General features: G+C 44.3%; 1 protein-coding gene across 1 annotated transcript; it reads left to right on the top strand.

Annotated features, from left to right (window-relative positions):
- Nucleotides 1-2087: 2087 nt before the first annotated feature.
- TCEANC (transcription elongation factor A N-terminal and central domain containing) lies at nt 2088-3290 on the top strand. The gene has a single exon (XM_056861895.1). It carries the CDS (start codon nt 2135-2137, stop codon nt 3188-3190), a length of 1056 nt encoding a protein of 351 aa, XP_056717873.1. The 5' UTR covers nt 2088-2134; the 3' UTR covers nt 3191-3290.
- The last annotated feature ends 12592 nt before the right edge of the window (nt 3291-15882 follow it).

Here is a 15882-nt window from a genome sequence, read left to right on the forward strand (position 1 = left end):
GGGTTTTCAAAGAACATTCTGCCATTGCTTTAGTAAATGGCTTTGTAAGGCAAAGTTCAAAATAATGCCAAAAGTGGTTTATGAATTACCTTAGGATTTCATAGTTGTCCCAGGTTTGACTCCCTGCTTGTGCTGTGGAAGCTCCCTGGGTGACCTTGGGCCAGTTGGTCTCTCTCAGCCTGTCCTACCTCACAGGGTTGCTGTGAGGATAAAATGGAAGAGAGGAGAATATTGTGAGCTGCCAAGGGTCTCCACTGGGGGAAGAAGAGTGGGGTATAAATGAACTAGATTCATCATGTTGAGAATCAATGTAACCCAGGAATATCCTCTGTTGTTATCCTTCTGGTATTAAACCACACTCCTTCTTTATTCCTATTAGCAGAATGCCACCTGTTTTTATTCTCTTACGAGAACTCTCCTATGTAGGCCCGCTTCAGTTTTGTACAGGTTTGTGCTGAAACAGCTACAATGGCATCCTGTTCCTGGTTAGGCTTAAATTATACTACAGGAAAAGTTATATCAATATATCTAATTCTGAACATGCCCCTGGAATGTCGATCAAAAAATCCACACTATTGGGGAGGGGGGGTGCATACCTGGGGCATCCCTAGGTTTGCAGGGGGGAAATCCCAAAACTTAATAAAAATAATTGTAAATGGCTGTCAACTGGCAACTGACATATGACTCTCCTAGCAAGGGGCTTTCAAGTCAAATGAGAAGCAGAAGGGGTTTGCCAGTGCCTTCCTCTGCAGAGTCTTCCTTAGTAGTCTCTTATCCAAGTTCTGGCTCTGTTTAGCTTCCAAGCAGTGGCGGACTGGCCAAGGTGTCCGCTTGCCCAATGTCAAGTGGGCCCTGTGGGCCCCTGGTGAAGTGGGCCCCCTTAAACATTAGACAATATGGTAAAAATGTTAATGACTTTTTAATAGCTTGAAAATATAGTAATAGATGTATTTAAAATTTAAAAAATAGATTAAAAATTAAATTATAGCAATCTATATTTACATTTAGTATCTACTGTATACAGCCAGTAATATGTACAATATATGTACACTGTAATTACTAAAAATATACATTTTTTCACAAAAAATTTAATTGTACCTTTTTTCCATTTTATTTCTTATAAAAATTGAATGATAGCCTTATAGTTATGGGTGGGCCCCCTTTGTCTCCTGGCAACCAATATTTTTAGACCCAGCCCGCTTCCAAGATCTTATGAGAATGAACTATAATATGCTCCATTCTTCCCATTGGAAGAGCAGCCCCCCCTCCCAATAGAGAATGATGACTGAAATCTTGTAAGATCACAGTTTGCACTGTGGGATTGCCTAGCCACAGAAGCAGCTGCACCTAAGCCACCTTGACTGCAGCTTGGAGGAAAGCAGCAGTGGCGAGGAGAGGGAGACAAAGGAGTGAGGGAAGCTGGCGAGTGTGAACAGTGGAGTGGAGTAGAAAGCTGGGAAGAGAAAGAGAGTGAAAATTGGGGCAAAGGACGGGAGAGAAAGTGAGAGTGAAAAATGGAGGACAGGGAGAAAAACAGCAGGGAGAAGAAACTGAAAAACAGTGGGTGAGAGAAATAGCTGGTAAGAGAGAGAGAGTGCAAATGGGGGGGAGCTGGTAAGAGAGGGGAAGCAGCGTGGGCGGTGGAATTTTCCTCCCCTGTGAGTTTTGCAGGTCCCCGGTTTGTACTTGTTTAATGCCAACCTACACATGCTTCCTTAGAAGCGAAGAACAGTGTGTGAGGGAGAACAGCTGGTAAGAGAGACTGAAAACATGGGGGGGGGGCTAGTAAGAGAGAGCGGGCAGTGTGGAAGGTGGGATTTCTCTACACTGAGTTTTGCAGGTCCCCAGCTTGTACTTGTTTAACCTACACATTCCCTTAAAAGTAAGACTATGATGTTCAATAGATTTACTAATGTGCAGTGAGATTGCAGTATTAAGCATTAGGAGACATATAGTACTGCAATAAATATTCTTTTAGAACAAAGCAGTTACAGTATGTTATGGAATACTTTAGGAAATCCCATTATTAGATTTTTTTTAAAAAAATCTTAACTTGTTCTATATAATTATTTACTGCGATACAAAATTATAATGACGGTAGAAAAAATATGCTACTTTCATTTCAGGATTTGAAATGTCTAACAAGGCAGTTATTGTGACTACAGCTGATTGTATAGAGAAACTGCTATCTGAAAAAAATTACCAAAATATTAGCAGTCATCTTGCGTACCTTGAAACCGTTGACATGACTACAGACTGCCTTCAGGAGACTGACATCGCCAAAGCTGTGTACAGAATCCTGAAGAACTGCCCCTCTGTGGTATTGAAAAATAAGGCAAAGCATTTACTTTCAAAGTGGAAAACGCTTTACAAGAATCATCATCATCAGTCAGAACAAGTTAAGCCAGTGTTGTCTGATCATGGAAAAGGGAGTTCTGATCACTTTCACGTGATTCTGGAAGATGCAAATTCTTCTGAAAAACTAACTCAAAATGAAATATTAGACACCACCAGTTCCAACAGTTGCTTGCCATCAGAAAGCCACTCAAAATGTACGGAAATTACTGTGCAAAAGGACCATGTGATCCCACTTCTGGAACACTCTACGCCTGTTAATGAAACAAGCTCTCATCAAGATCACATAACAGCTATGAGATATAAATGCACAAAACTTCTTTATGAAGCTTTGATTGACTCTTCAACAAGTAATGAAGATACTGAACGGCATCATAACATAGCTAAAAACATCGAACAACATATTTTTGAACTCTATGCTAAAAATGATAAAAAATACAAAAACTGCATCCGAAGCAAAGTTTCCAACTTAAAGAATCCTAAAAATTCTCACTTAAAACGCAGCCTGTTTGTAGGGACTTTGAATCCAAAGGCATTTGCTAATATGTCTGTGATGGAAATGGCACATGATGAACTGAAACAGCTCAGAGCTTCATACACAGAATCATCAGTTCGTGAACATCAGCTCCCCCAAATTAATAATGGTACTCGTACAAACAAAATAAAATGTAGACGATGTGAAAAATTTGATTGCATTGTTACTGTGATTGCCAGGGGAGCGCTTTTCCTTCCTAGTTGGGTGCGAAATACAAATGCAGATGAGCAAATGATGACTTATGTAATTTGTAATGGGTGTGGAGAGCAGTGGTACCACAGCGGATGGATTTGTTTGTGATTGTGCATCTTTTAATGCTTATATCTTCAGAGGTGATAAATACACTAAGTTATCAAAATAAAATACCTAAAATGGAAACATTTAAAATGTTTGCAGTGAAATAAAAAATATTGTTGATCAACATGGAAGACAGTTAAAAAATTATTTGACATATGGAAATCAACAGGCACAAACTTTTGTCTACTGTTCTGCAGTGACAGTTACTGTTGTACCATCAAATTACAAACATAAAATATTTTCAAAAACTTACTCTCATTATGAGCCAAAATAAAACTGATAAGAGTATCTTGAAAATGTTTTTCTTAAAAAAAAAAAACCCTTCTCTTTTTTGGCAATTTGAGGAGGGAGGGAGGATGCAAAAACGTTCAAGATGGGGAAAATACAAATATCTCTTACGTGATTGCTTTTATGATAACTCATCACATTTTTCTTCATCAGTCCAGATCATTCTTATCTGCAAATAAGGAAACTGAAGTTAAAAAGAAGTGACTTGAGCAGCTCTACATAAGATAAGATATCATTGGATAAGATGGGTTCTCACTCTGAGGAACAGGGCATCTTCAAAGTGGGTTATTCCAATCACTTGCTTGGGGAGGCAGGAACAAAAACCTTCAACTTCCAGTCTCCTCTTGAGGGAATAGACCCCTCCTCCTCCCTAGTTCATTCCTCCCTTGCATGGGGAGAGCAGCATTTTCAGCAGTGCTGTGCTACTTTAGCTCTTTCTTTCAGGAAACTTACCTTGTTCTTATTCCTTTTCTTACCTTTTCTTACTTTGCTCTTTGCTCATTTCCCCCCAACTTTTCACCTTCTCGCATCTGTGCTTCTGAGCTCTCTCCGATCCCCCTTTTTTCTTCTGGCTGCTCCCACCTAAATCTCCAGGATCAGAGGAACATGCCGAATATATTAGGTGCTGTGGAACTCAGGCAGGATGGTGCTGCTGCAGTGGTCTTGTTGGTGGGCTTCCTAGAGGCACCTGGTTGGCCACTGTGTGAACAGACTGCTGGTCTGATCCAGCATAGCTTTTCTTATGTTCTTAAAATGGCGGATCGGTGAGATAATGCTGAAAAGGAGAAGGACGATTTCTTCTCCCCAGGAGACCTCATCCCGGGATTGCTTTCTGCATTGCTGAGCACTTCAGATCACCCCTCCTTGGGCCAGCCCTCCTGCAGCCACTCTTGTGGCCTCACAGAATTGAAAGGGGGAAAAGCTGATCACCTCTAAACACCAGAATATTGCCGTGGCAACAAAAAAGGGCATGAAAAAGCCTCACGTTAGAAGAAGGCGTCGAAAACGGCTCATGTTCCTGGCACTTCAGGAAGGATTTCTCCTCCTCTGCCTGAGTCTTGTATCTTCCCTGCAGCTGGTAATGTAGCCTCCCCCCTCCAGGCCAACCGACGGGTGGTCTTCAAGTCCTCCATGCAGAACTTGCCGACTTAGTGAGAGGAGCCTTCCTAGATAGCTTGCATTCTTTGCAGTTGCCTTCTCCCACTTCCTCAATCAGAGGATCACAGGGGTATGTGCCAATGTCTCCATGCTTGGATCCCCAGGCAAGGGACCTATGTATCGTAGGGACACCCCACAATCTTGAGTCCAATTTTACGTGGCCCACAAAAGTTGTGAGGAAGGGCCCCCCCTCCGCCTCAAGCTAGTGAGTGTGTTCTGCACAGCCCTTCCCTTCACTCCTCTGCTGAGGAAGATAGGGAAGAAGGAGAATTTTCCTCAGATGAGGAAGAACCTGTACCACAAGAAAAATGAACCAGGCAGTTTAGTAGTGAAGACTTACCAGACTCTGCTGACCAGAGCCATTACGGCCCTAGACTTAAATGATGACCCCAATGGGTCACAAGCAATAAAGCCAAAAGGGACTAAGGAATTTTTTCATAGGCATTCCTCTGCTCTTGCTGTCAGCGCCTCAGCAACCTCCGCTCTTATTTCTAGGGCAGCTATAGTGTGGATCCATAAGCTTTCTCAGCTTATGCTTCCTGAGAATAAAAAAGCATTAGAGGAAGTGAACAGAATTTTAAAAGCCATAACCTTTCTAGCTGACTCCTCCCTGGACACCTTATCCTTTGCCTCCAGGGCCATGTCAGCAGGCTCAGCTATTAGACATGCTCTTTGTCTCAGACCCTGGCAGGCGGACCCCCCTTCCAAAACTGTCCTGATGGGATATCCTTACCAAGGGGAAAGTTGTTTGGGGACAAATTAGACAGTGTTCTGGTAGAAACCAGAGATTTTAAAAAAGCCTTTTGCAGGCATGTGCGCAGAGATTCCTGAGCTCATTCCTTTCAATCCACTTTTCGTTCCTACCATACCTTGTTTATGGATCCCCGTCAGATTAAAGAAGGAGCCAGTTGTCCTTCAGCTGGGGCTCCTTTTGCAGTACTGGACGCTTCTCCAGACCTTCCCAGTTTCCCCAGTACCAGTCTGATCGATCTGACAAGCTCCAACGTCAAAGTAAACCATGATGCCAGGGCCCAGGAAGTGGGGGGAAGATTCAGCCAGTTCTTGCCCCAGTGGGAACAACCTCACCCGGACCTCTGGGTTCTTCAGATAATTCAGCATGGCTATCTCACTGAGTTTTCCTCCCCTCTGCCTGACCACTTCATCCAGTCTCCAACCTCCTACAACAAAGAGAAGCACCTGAGAACCATGCGAGCTATTCAGCACCTATTAGAGATTGGCACCACTGAGGCAGTCCATCCTTCAGAACATTACTCAGGTGCTTATTCTATCTTTTTTACAGTGCCCAAAAGAAACGGTGACTGGCATGCCATTTTGGACCTGAAACATGACAACAAGCATGTGCTTCAGAAGATGTTCCGCATGGAAACCATGAATGTCTTTCTCACTTCCATAGACCTCACTGAGGCCTCTACCACCACATCCCCATCCACAGGGACCATCGGAGGTACATCCACTTTGTGTACCAGGACCAACATTTCCAGTTCCGGGCCCTTCCATTCAGCCTGGCCTCGGCCCCCAAGGTATTCACAAAGGTCCTGATGACTGTGGGGTCCAGGGCCTGCAGAGAAGGTATCCTAGTATGCACCCCCTCCTTTTAGGCTTTGGAAGTGATTACAGCAGATTCTTGTCATTTATGGTTATCTGTACTTACAGCAAATAGCAAACTCTGCCAGTACAGCAGGGGTGGACTGGGAGGCCAAAGTGGCCTGGAAAAGACCCTGCTTCCTCCCTCCCAGTGGAGGGTGACCCAGCCAAATTGAATTGTGTGCAGCACATGGATTGGCCATGGCATTGCTACTGGGTTAGCCAGCCAGGCAGACAAGGTAGTTACTGCCACCTGGGGTGAATTGTGCAACTGACAGGCAATGGTCTGGGTCAGGACTAGCCATGCAGCAGTTGCTGCTGCTGGGCCCTGCAGTGGCAGCTACTGGACAAGTCATCCCAGCATGGCAGTCCAGCAAGTCATCCAAGCCAGGCAGCAGATCTAGGCCATCATACAGTAGTTGCTTAAGTTGAACTGATCGCAAGGAGGCAAAGGGTGGATCCAGCATGCCCATGCTCACTTTTCCTCTCCACATATTGTCTGAGCATGCAGAGGGGGAAAGGTCATGCTCTGTGCTAGCTGCATCATGTAGTTGCAGCTAGCACTGCAGATAGCACTACCATAAATGAAATTGTGAGTAGTGAATTTGCTCCCTCGTATTTATGCTCCCTCGTTGTTATTTTACTATGCCAATAAAGGTGTTTGAATCTAGTATCCAGAAAAACTGGAAAGGTACTGTAAAGATTATATTTTTATTTCATTTATTTCAGCTAACCACCGTAATTTCACCGTTTCTTAGAGACAGCTACCTTAAGTGTCCATTTTACCTACATTGTACGGAGGATGCATACAAAAAATTTAAAGGTCCTTGAAAGCATAAAATAATATTTTTATTGTTTTGTTTGCAACTGTTAAAGCTCAAATTGAAAGAAACAGTTGGAAAATTATTCACTTCCACCAGATTTAATTCTCAGAAAACATGAAAATTACAGCATTGGATCAAACCAATCGTCTTTCAGGATCATGTCTAGCAATACAAGCAATAGAGACGTCTCAGAGATTATCATAGGTTTAATATGATATTTTTGTTTATTTTATATATATTGTACTGTTATAGAAGGGTGTGACTTATCCCAGCCTCAATCTTAGAGGGGTTTACAGTCCCATTGGTCACCTTAAGAGTCTTCAGATGGGGAGGGGAACGAGTTTGCCTGGATCTTCCTTCTAATTTCTTTGCTTTTCACTTCCAGGAAAGGGGGCAGGCTGATTCTCTCCTCCTTGACCACTCTCTGCCTGCAAAGGCTTAAATAACTCTAGGTGCCCCCTATGTTCTGCACCCCCCAACTCGTGGCCTCACAAGGCCCTTGCCACACAAGAGCCTTGTATCTGAGATGACTTTCTCAGAGGCATGGCTGTAGTCAGCCACACCTCTAGAAGTGTGGCCTAGCCAAGCAGCAATGGCACTGCCTGTGCTGGTTGCGGATGTTTGGAAGCCCTGAAAAAAATATTCTTTATTACTGTATTTAAAAGTATTTATAGACCACCTTTCCCTACACACATACTGCTGTAAATAATGCCTTAGTAGTTTTATAGTTTTTTTTAAAAAGGTGCTTTACCTAAAATAGACCATGGGAAAAACATCAGAGCGGGGAGGAGTAAAAATAGGGTGAGCATAGGCAATCGCCTGCATAGCTGGACACAAAGATTAAGTGCAAGTTTTAAGGGGATAAGCTCAGGCTATGTGGAAAAGATACTTTTGGGTGGGATTTGAATCACTCGGAGAAAATTCCATGCATGGGGAAGAAGGGGAAATGTACGAAGTTGTGCTAGTAGCTTTGCAACAGGTCTTAAGGTGTTTGACCAGGTGGTAGAACTGGAGGTCACGGGTGAGGATGTCATGAGAAACAAAGGTCAAGACAGAAGGTGGAGAGTTTTAAAGGTTTGAGTGTACTAGATGTGAAATGACTAAAAGTGAAGGGATCTGAGTTAACGAAACAATGCTTCAGGTTTAGGTTGCTAAATGTTTAGTTCAGATAAATATCTGAAAATGTTTTGTTTCATGGTACTTTATTGAGAAATATGACACAATTTCAGTATAGTGTTGCTTGGTCAGTAAAGTAAAATAACTGCATGCAGTCAGAGCCCATCCATTGCAGACTTGATTCAGGAATCCCACTGATTTCAGTTAGCCTGGCTCCCTTGCAGCTGTGTTTGTGTGATTCAGCTATAAAATAGAACCTTAACCTGCAAGTGATTGTCAAGTGGTTAAGTACCAACAAGAAATTAAATGGACATGTAAGTATTTAACATCACTGGAAAGATACGCAGAAGTGACAAAGGCTACAATGCTAAGCATTCTGATCTTTTGTGAAACTAGGACTTAGCTTGTTATAAATATTCTCCAACTTGAAACTAATCTATCATTTTTTTAAAGGCTGTAACTGAAAGCAAATGAAATTTTTACTAAATTTTTTACTAACCACTATGATAATATTTCCAACTAGGAGAGTATAGGCTCATGGGTACAGGCTATATCCCCAGTTTGAGCTATTATTCCTTCATGGGTTGACTCCAAACTACTGTGAGCAGATTTTAAAATGACTGAGTGTCATTCCACGAACAGTGATTCATAAACACAAGTCATGCAGTGTTACCACTGCTCTCCTGTTGCTAGCTCCAGGTTGGGATGGTGCCTGAGGAAGGTGGTGTTTTTCCAAGGTGAACTGATCTCTCGCCTGGAGATCAGATGTAACAGTGAGAGATCTACCACTGCAGCCTGGAGGTTGGCAACCCTACTCATGAGCTTTAACAAGCACTTATGCAATCTGACCATATTTTCTGGTAGCATGCTCTATAGTCTGATGTATAGACCAGCTTTTCAATGATTGAAGACCCATTCTGAATATATAAAGTCATCCTTGAAACCTATTGTTTATAATTTCAAAAACATTGCAGAAAGGCAAGGCAAGGATGCAGACTCAGTGTGAAATAGTGAGTTTCATACCAGGCCTTGGGAGAGCCAGATTCAAATCCCCTGGCATAACCTGATCTTGGGCCAGTCTCTCGCCATCGGCAATAAAGAGATAACTATGGAGGGTGGACTAAAAATCTAAAATGAGAAGGCTACATAAATGAGCAAGGCGCAAGCATAATTTCTAACAACCTTCCCTCTATTCAATCTCATGAGTACTGAGAGAGATAATGTTCCTGGAATGATTTAGAGGACATCATGCAGGGATTTCCGGTACTCCGAGGCACCTGTAAAATGTATTCATTTTTCTCCACTTGCTGGTGGGTAGGAGGGACGTTACTTTAACAACATCCTAATAATACTGAAAAGTGGACACTTTTCCTTGTGTGGAATTGTAAGGACTAGTGGATTCTGCAAATGATAAAGGCCTGATGCTCCCTGGTTGTAAAAGGTGCAGTTCCGCCTGTGACAGCAAATGTCTTTTGTGTGTGTGTGTGTTAAGTGCCATCAAGTTGCTTCCAACTCATGGCGACCCTATGAATGAAAGTCCTCCAAAATGTCCTATCTGACAGCCTTGCTCAGATCTTGCAAACTGAGGGCTGTGGCTTCCTTTATTGAGTCAATCCATCTCTTGTTGGGTCTTCCTCTTTTCCTGCTGCCCTCAACTTTTCCTAGCATGACTGTCTTTTCCAGTGACTCTTGTCATCTCATGACGTGACCAAAATACGACAGCCTCAGTTTAGTCATTTTAGCTTCCAGGGTCAGTTCAGGCTTGATTTGATCTATAACCCACTGATTTGTGTGTGTTTTTTTTGGCAGTCCAGGGTATCTGTAACACTCTCCTCCAGCACCACATTTCAAAGGAATCTATTTTCTTCCCATCAGCTTTCTTCACTGTCCAGCTTTCACACCCATACATAGTAATAGGGAATACGATGGCATGAATTAAGTTCATCTCGGTGGCCAGTGACCCATCCTCACACTTCAGAATCTTTCCTAGCTCCTTTGTGTCTTTTACTAGCATAAAAAGAGCCTTCCCAAACCAGCCGCCGAGGTCTGGGCCGGACAGTTGACGAGTCACTTTTCGGGAGCAGCTGGCGGCGGCTTCCCCGACGGCGCCTTCAGCCTCCTGCCAGGTTTATTTCGAGTAAGGAGATTAGGCGGGGCAATCCCGCGGTGATCAGAAGGAGATTGAGGCTGGGAAGGGCCGCCATGAAGGAGCTAGAAAAGATTTTGAAGCGTCAGGATGTGTCACTGGCCACCAAGACTAGATTAATTCATGCCATCGTATTCCCCGTTACTATGTATGGGTGTGAAAGCTGGACAGGGAAGAAAGCTGATAGGAAGAAAGTGGGTTGAAACGGTTCAAGACTTTCTGTTCCTTGGCTCCACCATCAACCCAAAGGGAGACTGCAGCCAAGAAATCAGGAGGAGACTGAGACTGGGAAGGGCAGCCATGAAGGAGCTAGAAAATATTTTGAAGTGTCAGGATGTGTCACTGGCCACCAAGACTAGATTAATTCATGCCATCGTATTCCCTATTACTATGTATGGGTGTGAAAGCTGGACAGTGAAGAAAGCTGATGGGAAGAAAATAGATTCCTTTGAAATGTGGTGGAGGAGAGTGTTACGGATTCCATGGACGGCCAAAAAAAACAAATCAGTGGGTTATAGATCAAATCAAGCCTGAACTGACCCTAGAAGCTAAAATGACTAAACTGAGGCTGTTGTACTTTGGATATATTATGAGAAGACAAGAGTCACTGGAAAAGACAGTCATGATAGGAAAAGTTGAGGGCAGCAGGAAAAGAGGAAGACCCAACAAGGGATGGACTGACTCAATAAAGGAAGCCACAGCCTTCAATTTGCAAGATCTGAGCAAGGCTGTCAAAGACAGGCCATTTTGGAGGACTTTCATTCATAGGGTCGCCATGAGCCGGAGGCGACTTGACGGCCCCTGGCACACACCATCACGCGGTCTCCTAACACCGCGAAGGGTGGGGGAGTAGGAAGAGGAGCCGAGCCCTCACGTGACATGGGCCCGTCGCTCAGCAACGGCCTCTCCTCCCCCGCGGGTCGAACCCCGGCGAGCGATTGGAGGGAGGCGCGGGCCCCGCCCCCCTGGCGTCACGTGAGAGGCAGGCTCCTCCTCCTCCTCCCCCCTCAGCGCAGGCTCCGCCATGTTGTTTCCCCTCCGGAGTCTCCGCCGCTCTCCTCAGGCAGCCGCGGCAGCCCCCGAGTCCGGCCGGGCCCCGCTTCCCCGCCGCCCCGCTGGGAGAGGTGAGTGCGAGGCGGGCGCCTCGTCGCGCCGCCGTCAATCAGTGTGGCCGTTGGGTCGCGAGGGGCGGGCCTGCGGGCCTCGGCCTCCCCACGGCGCAGCCGCTCGGAAGCCGGCTCGCGTTCGCTCTCTTCCCGGGTTTGTGAGGAGGGCGGGTGCCGGCCTGGCCTCGCCTTCGCCCTGGGCAGTTTTATTTAAAAAAAAAAACGACCGTTTGTTTTAGAGGAGGGGGGGAGGGGGGGGCTTTGCCTTGTCTCGCCCGTTTGGGCCTGGTTGCAAAACGGGCGGCGGGTGTTCGCAGGAGACGGGCCTCCCCCCCCCCCCCCTCTACTCGACAGTCCGGGCTGCACTTCCGCGCAGGCTTGATCCTTCGTGGCTCCCGCCTTGTGCAATGACCTGCCCGAGGGGGTCAGGAAGGTTCCCACTCTCCAGGCCTTCCCCAAACTGTGCGAAACTGCGCTATTCAAGAGGACTTTTCCTGTGCTGGTAATAGGGTTGCACTGTACAAAATTATTCGCAAACTTTGGTTCTTGTAGGTTATCCGGGCTGCGTGACCGTGGTCTTGGTGTTTTCTTTCCTGACGTTTCGCCCGCAGCTGGGGCCGGCATCTTCAGAGGAGTCACACTGAAGGACAGGGTCTCTCAGCGTCAAGGGTGTAGGAAGAGTAATATATAGTCAGAAAGGGGTTGGGTTTGAGCTGAATCATTGTCCTGCCAAAAGTATCAAAGGTAAGGTGCTAACATAAAGGTAATGTACTTACAGGACAACGATTAGCACATTACCTTGGATACTTTTGGCAGGACAATGATTCAGCTGAAACCCAACCCCTTTCTGACTATATATTACTCTTCCTGCACACTTGACACTGGGAGACGTTGTCCTTCAGTGTGACTCCTCTGAAGATGCCTGCCACAGCTGCTGGTGAAACGTCAGGAAAGAAAATACCAAGACCACGGTCACACAGCCCGGATAACCTACGAGAACAGATGAACTCTGATCGTGAAAGCCTTCGACAATATTCACAAACGTACCTGGATAAATGAATGGGACTGTGGTCTGTCCTGCTGCGCACAGCTTATTATAGTAGGATCCTGTTACGTAATCTCTGTACCTCTTAAGTTGTCATGTTAATATTTATGCTATTCTTCAGTTCTTTCTGTTGGTTCCAGACTTTGAAAATCCTAATGCATTGGTTATTGAATGTCCCATTTTGTTGATTGTACTGACTCACTATGTGTAATCTGCCTTAAGTCCTTGTGATAAAGGCTGCCTTGACCTGGATGGCCCAGGCTAGCCTGATCTCGTCAGATCTCAGAAGCTAAGCAGGGTCAGCCCTGGTTAGTATTTGGATGGGAGACCACCAAGGAAGTCCAGGGTTGCTGTGCAGAGGAAAGCACTGGCAAACCACCTGTTATTCTCTTGCCATGAAAACCCCCAAAAGGGGTCGCCATAAGTCGGCTGCGACTTGAAGGCACTTTACACGCACACATTAGAAAGGTTTAGAGGCCGCCACCCCCCTTGGACTATAAGCCTGGCTTTGGCCGGGAAGAGCAGGGTAACAAATGGGAATAATAAATAAAATAAATAATAAATCAGTTTTCTTTGCTCTCCATTATTTCGAGAGGCTTCTTCCGTGAGAACTTCCCTCGTTTGAAACGGAGCAGCACTCTGAATCTCCAGCTGCTCGTCTCTTACTTGTTTTTTTCTTTTCTGTTGACTTGTAAATGTGGTGTGATTAAAGATCCCGTGACCGTGGGACAGATGGCGGTTCAGTCGAGAGATAGCTTCTCTCCTGTGCTTCTCAGCTGACACAGGGCCAATTTGTTTCCCAGGCGGTTTCTCGGCTCCCATTACGATCAGTGGCCTGTGAGAAAATGTCTGTTTCTTATGTATGATCCCTTTGTCTCTTTCACCTTTCATGTGGAAAACCCCTTACCTTCCCATTTGAGAAGAGATTGAATGCGAGTCCCTTAGCCTCTCTGTGGTAAAGATAAGTGAGTCTGAACAAATGTCATTTCCTTCTAGCTGTGCACCAAACCAGAACAGGATTTTTCCTTGTCTTTTAATATAAGCCAAGTGAAGTAAGGTACTAGGGCCAGTCATTGAAGGAAAACAACCAAGACAGATTTGTGTTTGCTCTTGGAAATCAGCTTATTTTTATATTGTTCCTGTCAAAATGTTGAATGAGAAAATGTAGTCAGTTTCCTCAGTAAATATAAGGTGTTTGTAATGTTTCTTCAAGAGCAGCGTGTGTTGGGTAACTAACTACCTTAAGTGGCTGAAGAAACTTTCTGGAATGGAAAGAATTAAACGGATTTCTGCTCAGACTTTTTGACCTCAAGGACAAAAATCAGCAGTCCTGTTTTGTAAATATGTGATCAAATATTTCCAGTTTCCTTGGTGGGTTCCTTGTTCTTAGAGGATGAAGAAGGAGACAGGGAAGGATACTTGACTATTTCTGCCACAGAGCTACTTGCTCTGTTGCTTCACTGTGTCTGCAGTTAGAAAGTATTTCCAAATGCTCAACTAAATGAACCATAATGCAACTTAAATCCTTAATTGGACAATTTCATGACAACTTCTGAAATACTTCCCCAGATTAAGTGGGGGTGAAAAACTTCGCTCTCACCTTTAAATCTCTCTGGCTGGGAAGGGTGCTGGAATCCAGCAAATCTGCCTCGTGTTAGCCCATGCCACACAACCTGAGCTGATCCTAGTTTGAGTACTTTTGAATTAAAATATTTATGCCTATGCTGGTATATAGGCATTTGGAAATAGATTTCCAGCTGCACATATAATATAAGTGGGATTTACTAACAAAAGTGAACGGATTGTGCCTGTCATTAGAACCTGCCAATTTTGGGGAATTAATTCTCCCTAGCGTGAAATGGGGGGAGGGGTGGAGATTGCAGCAGAGGCACAGGCCGGCTTGCCTCCTATTAATGTTTTACTAGCAGTGTTTGATGTTGAGCTACAGGTGAGGCTGTGATGGAGGATTCAGAAGCCCCTCCAGTTCACATAGTAATGAAGGGTTTCCAGGTGCTCCTTCATTCAATTACCTTCATGCCTCTTAATTTAAGTAATGACTGTACAGATTCACGTTCTGTTCTTTGACACTTTGTTCTGTATACAATACGTTTACATGGTATGACCTGTAGTCCAAATAATTTAATCTTTTATCCTTATAATATGTACCTTACAAAAAGGTCAGGGTAGATAACCTTAGTTGAAAATAAATATAATTAAAATGTGTATTACAAACAAAACCACAAAAATGCTAAAACAATTTCAATCTGTTCTGATTTTAAAAGTCAGTTTGAATTCATACCTAAATCACCTCCCAATCCACTGTGCTTAGGGTCTAATTTTTAAAGGGTTGCATCTAACTCTTCCGTAAACTTCTGGAGTTCTTGAGGGAAAATGTCAGCTGGCCCTGTTTCTGCGGCTCGTTTTCCTAACTTGGTGACTGTACAACTCCAGCCACTGAGAACATTTTGTGCCTTTGCTTTCCAAATTTAATTTAGACAATATTTATAGTTTGGCCATGGAGAATGTGATAGAGTGTAGGTAGTCAGTATAGTATGCTGGATCTTAACTAGTATGGGCTTTGAGTCCTTACTAATTGGTACATCAGTTTGAGTTTGCAAGCTCCATCAGAAAGGCATAATCTAGATAGATTAGGAGGAGTTTATGTTGTTGGTATGATTTTTAGTTTTTGACTTGTGCTGTAAGAAGCTGGCAAGAAGCATCTTTGCTTCTGAAATTGCAGATAGTGGTTGGTGAAGTTTTCTATCAACTTTGTCTAAAACTATGCCTTTCTTGCTACAGATTTTGCAATCATAATTAATTCTCTTGTAATCACATTTACAAGAGCCCCTTGGCGCAGAGTGGTAAGATGCAGTACTGCAGTCCAAGCTCTGCTCATGACCTGAGTTCTATCCCAACTGAAGTTGGTTTCAGGTAGCCGGCTCAAGGTTGACTCAGCCTTCCATCCTTCCAAGGTCAGTCAAATGAGTACCCAGCTTGCTGGGGGTAAAGGGAAGATGACTGGGGAAGGCACTGGCAAACCACCCCATAAGCAAAGTCTGCCTTGGAAAAGTCGAGATGTGACGTCACCCCATGGGTCAGGAATGACCCGGTGTGTGCACAGGGGACCTTTACCTTTTTTAGTCATATTTTCATAGAGGATTATCCTTGGAGGGTCTGGAAGCTGCAGTCAGTACAGAATGCAGTACTCTGAGGGCAAGAACATGTACAATTTATTTACCTGACATTGCAGTAGTCTAGACCCAATTCAAGGTATTTGTTATGAATTATGAAGTACTAGTATGGCAAGCATATTTTAGGGAGCATCTCTTCCATAAGCAAAGTATGAGAAACCAGACTTCCTGTGGAAGGGAAACGATGTATAGTTGTTTTGGTAGTAGCTCCAGAGA

The sequence above is a fragment of the Euleptes europaea genome, chromosome 16, assembly GCF_029931775.1.
Source record: "Euleptes europaea isolate rEulEur1 chromosome 16, rEulEur1.hap1, whole genome shotgun sequence".
Lineage (NCBI taxonomy): Eukaryota > Metazoa > Chordata > Lepidosauria > Squamata > Sphaerodactylidae > Euleptes > Euleptes europaea.

Excerpts from the sequence above, each read along its gene's own strand:
- TCEANC (XM_056861895.1), top strand. The coding sequence starts at position 2,135 with ATGTCTAACAAGGCAGTTATTGTGACTACAGCTGATTGTATAGAGAAA.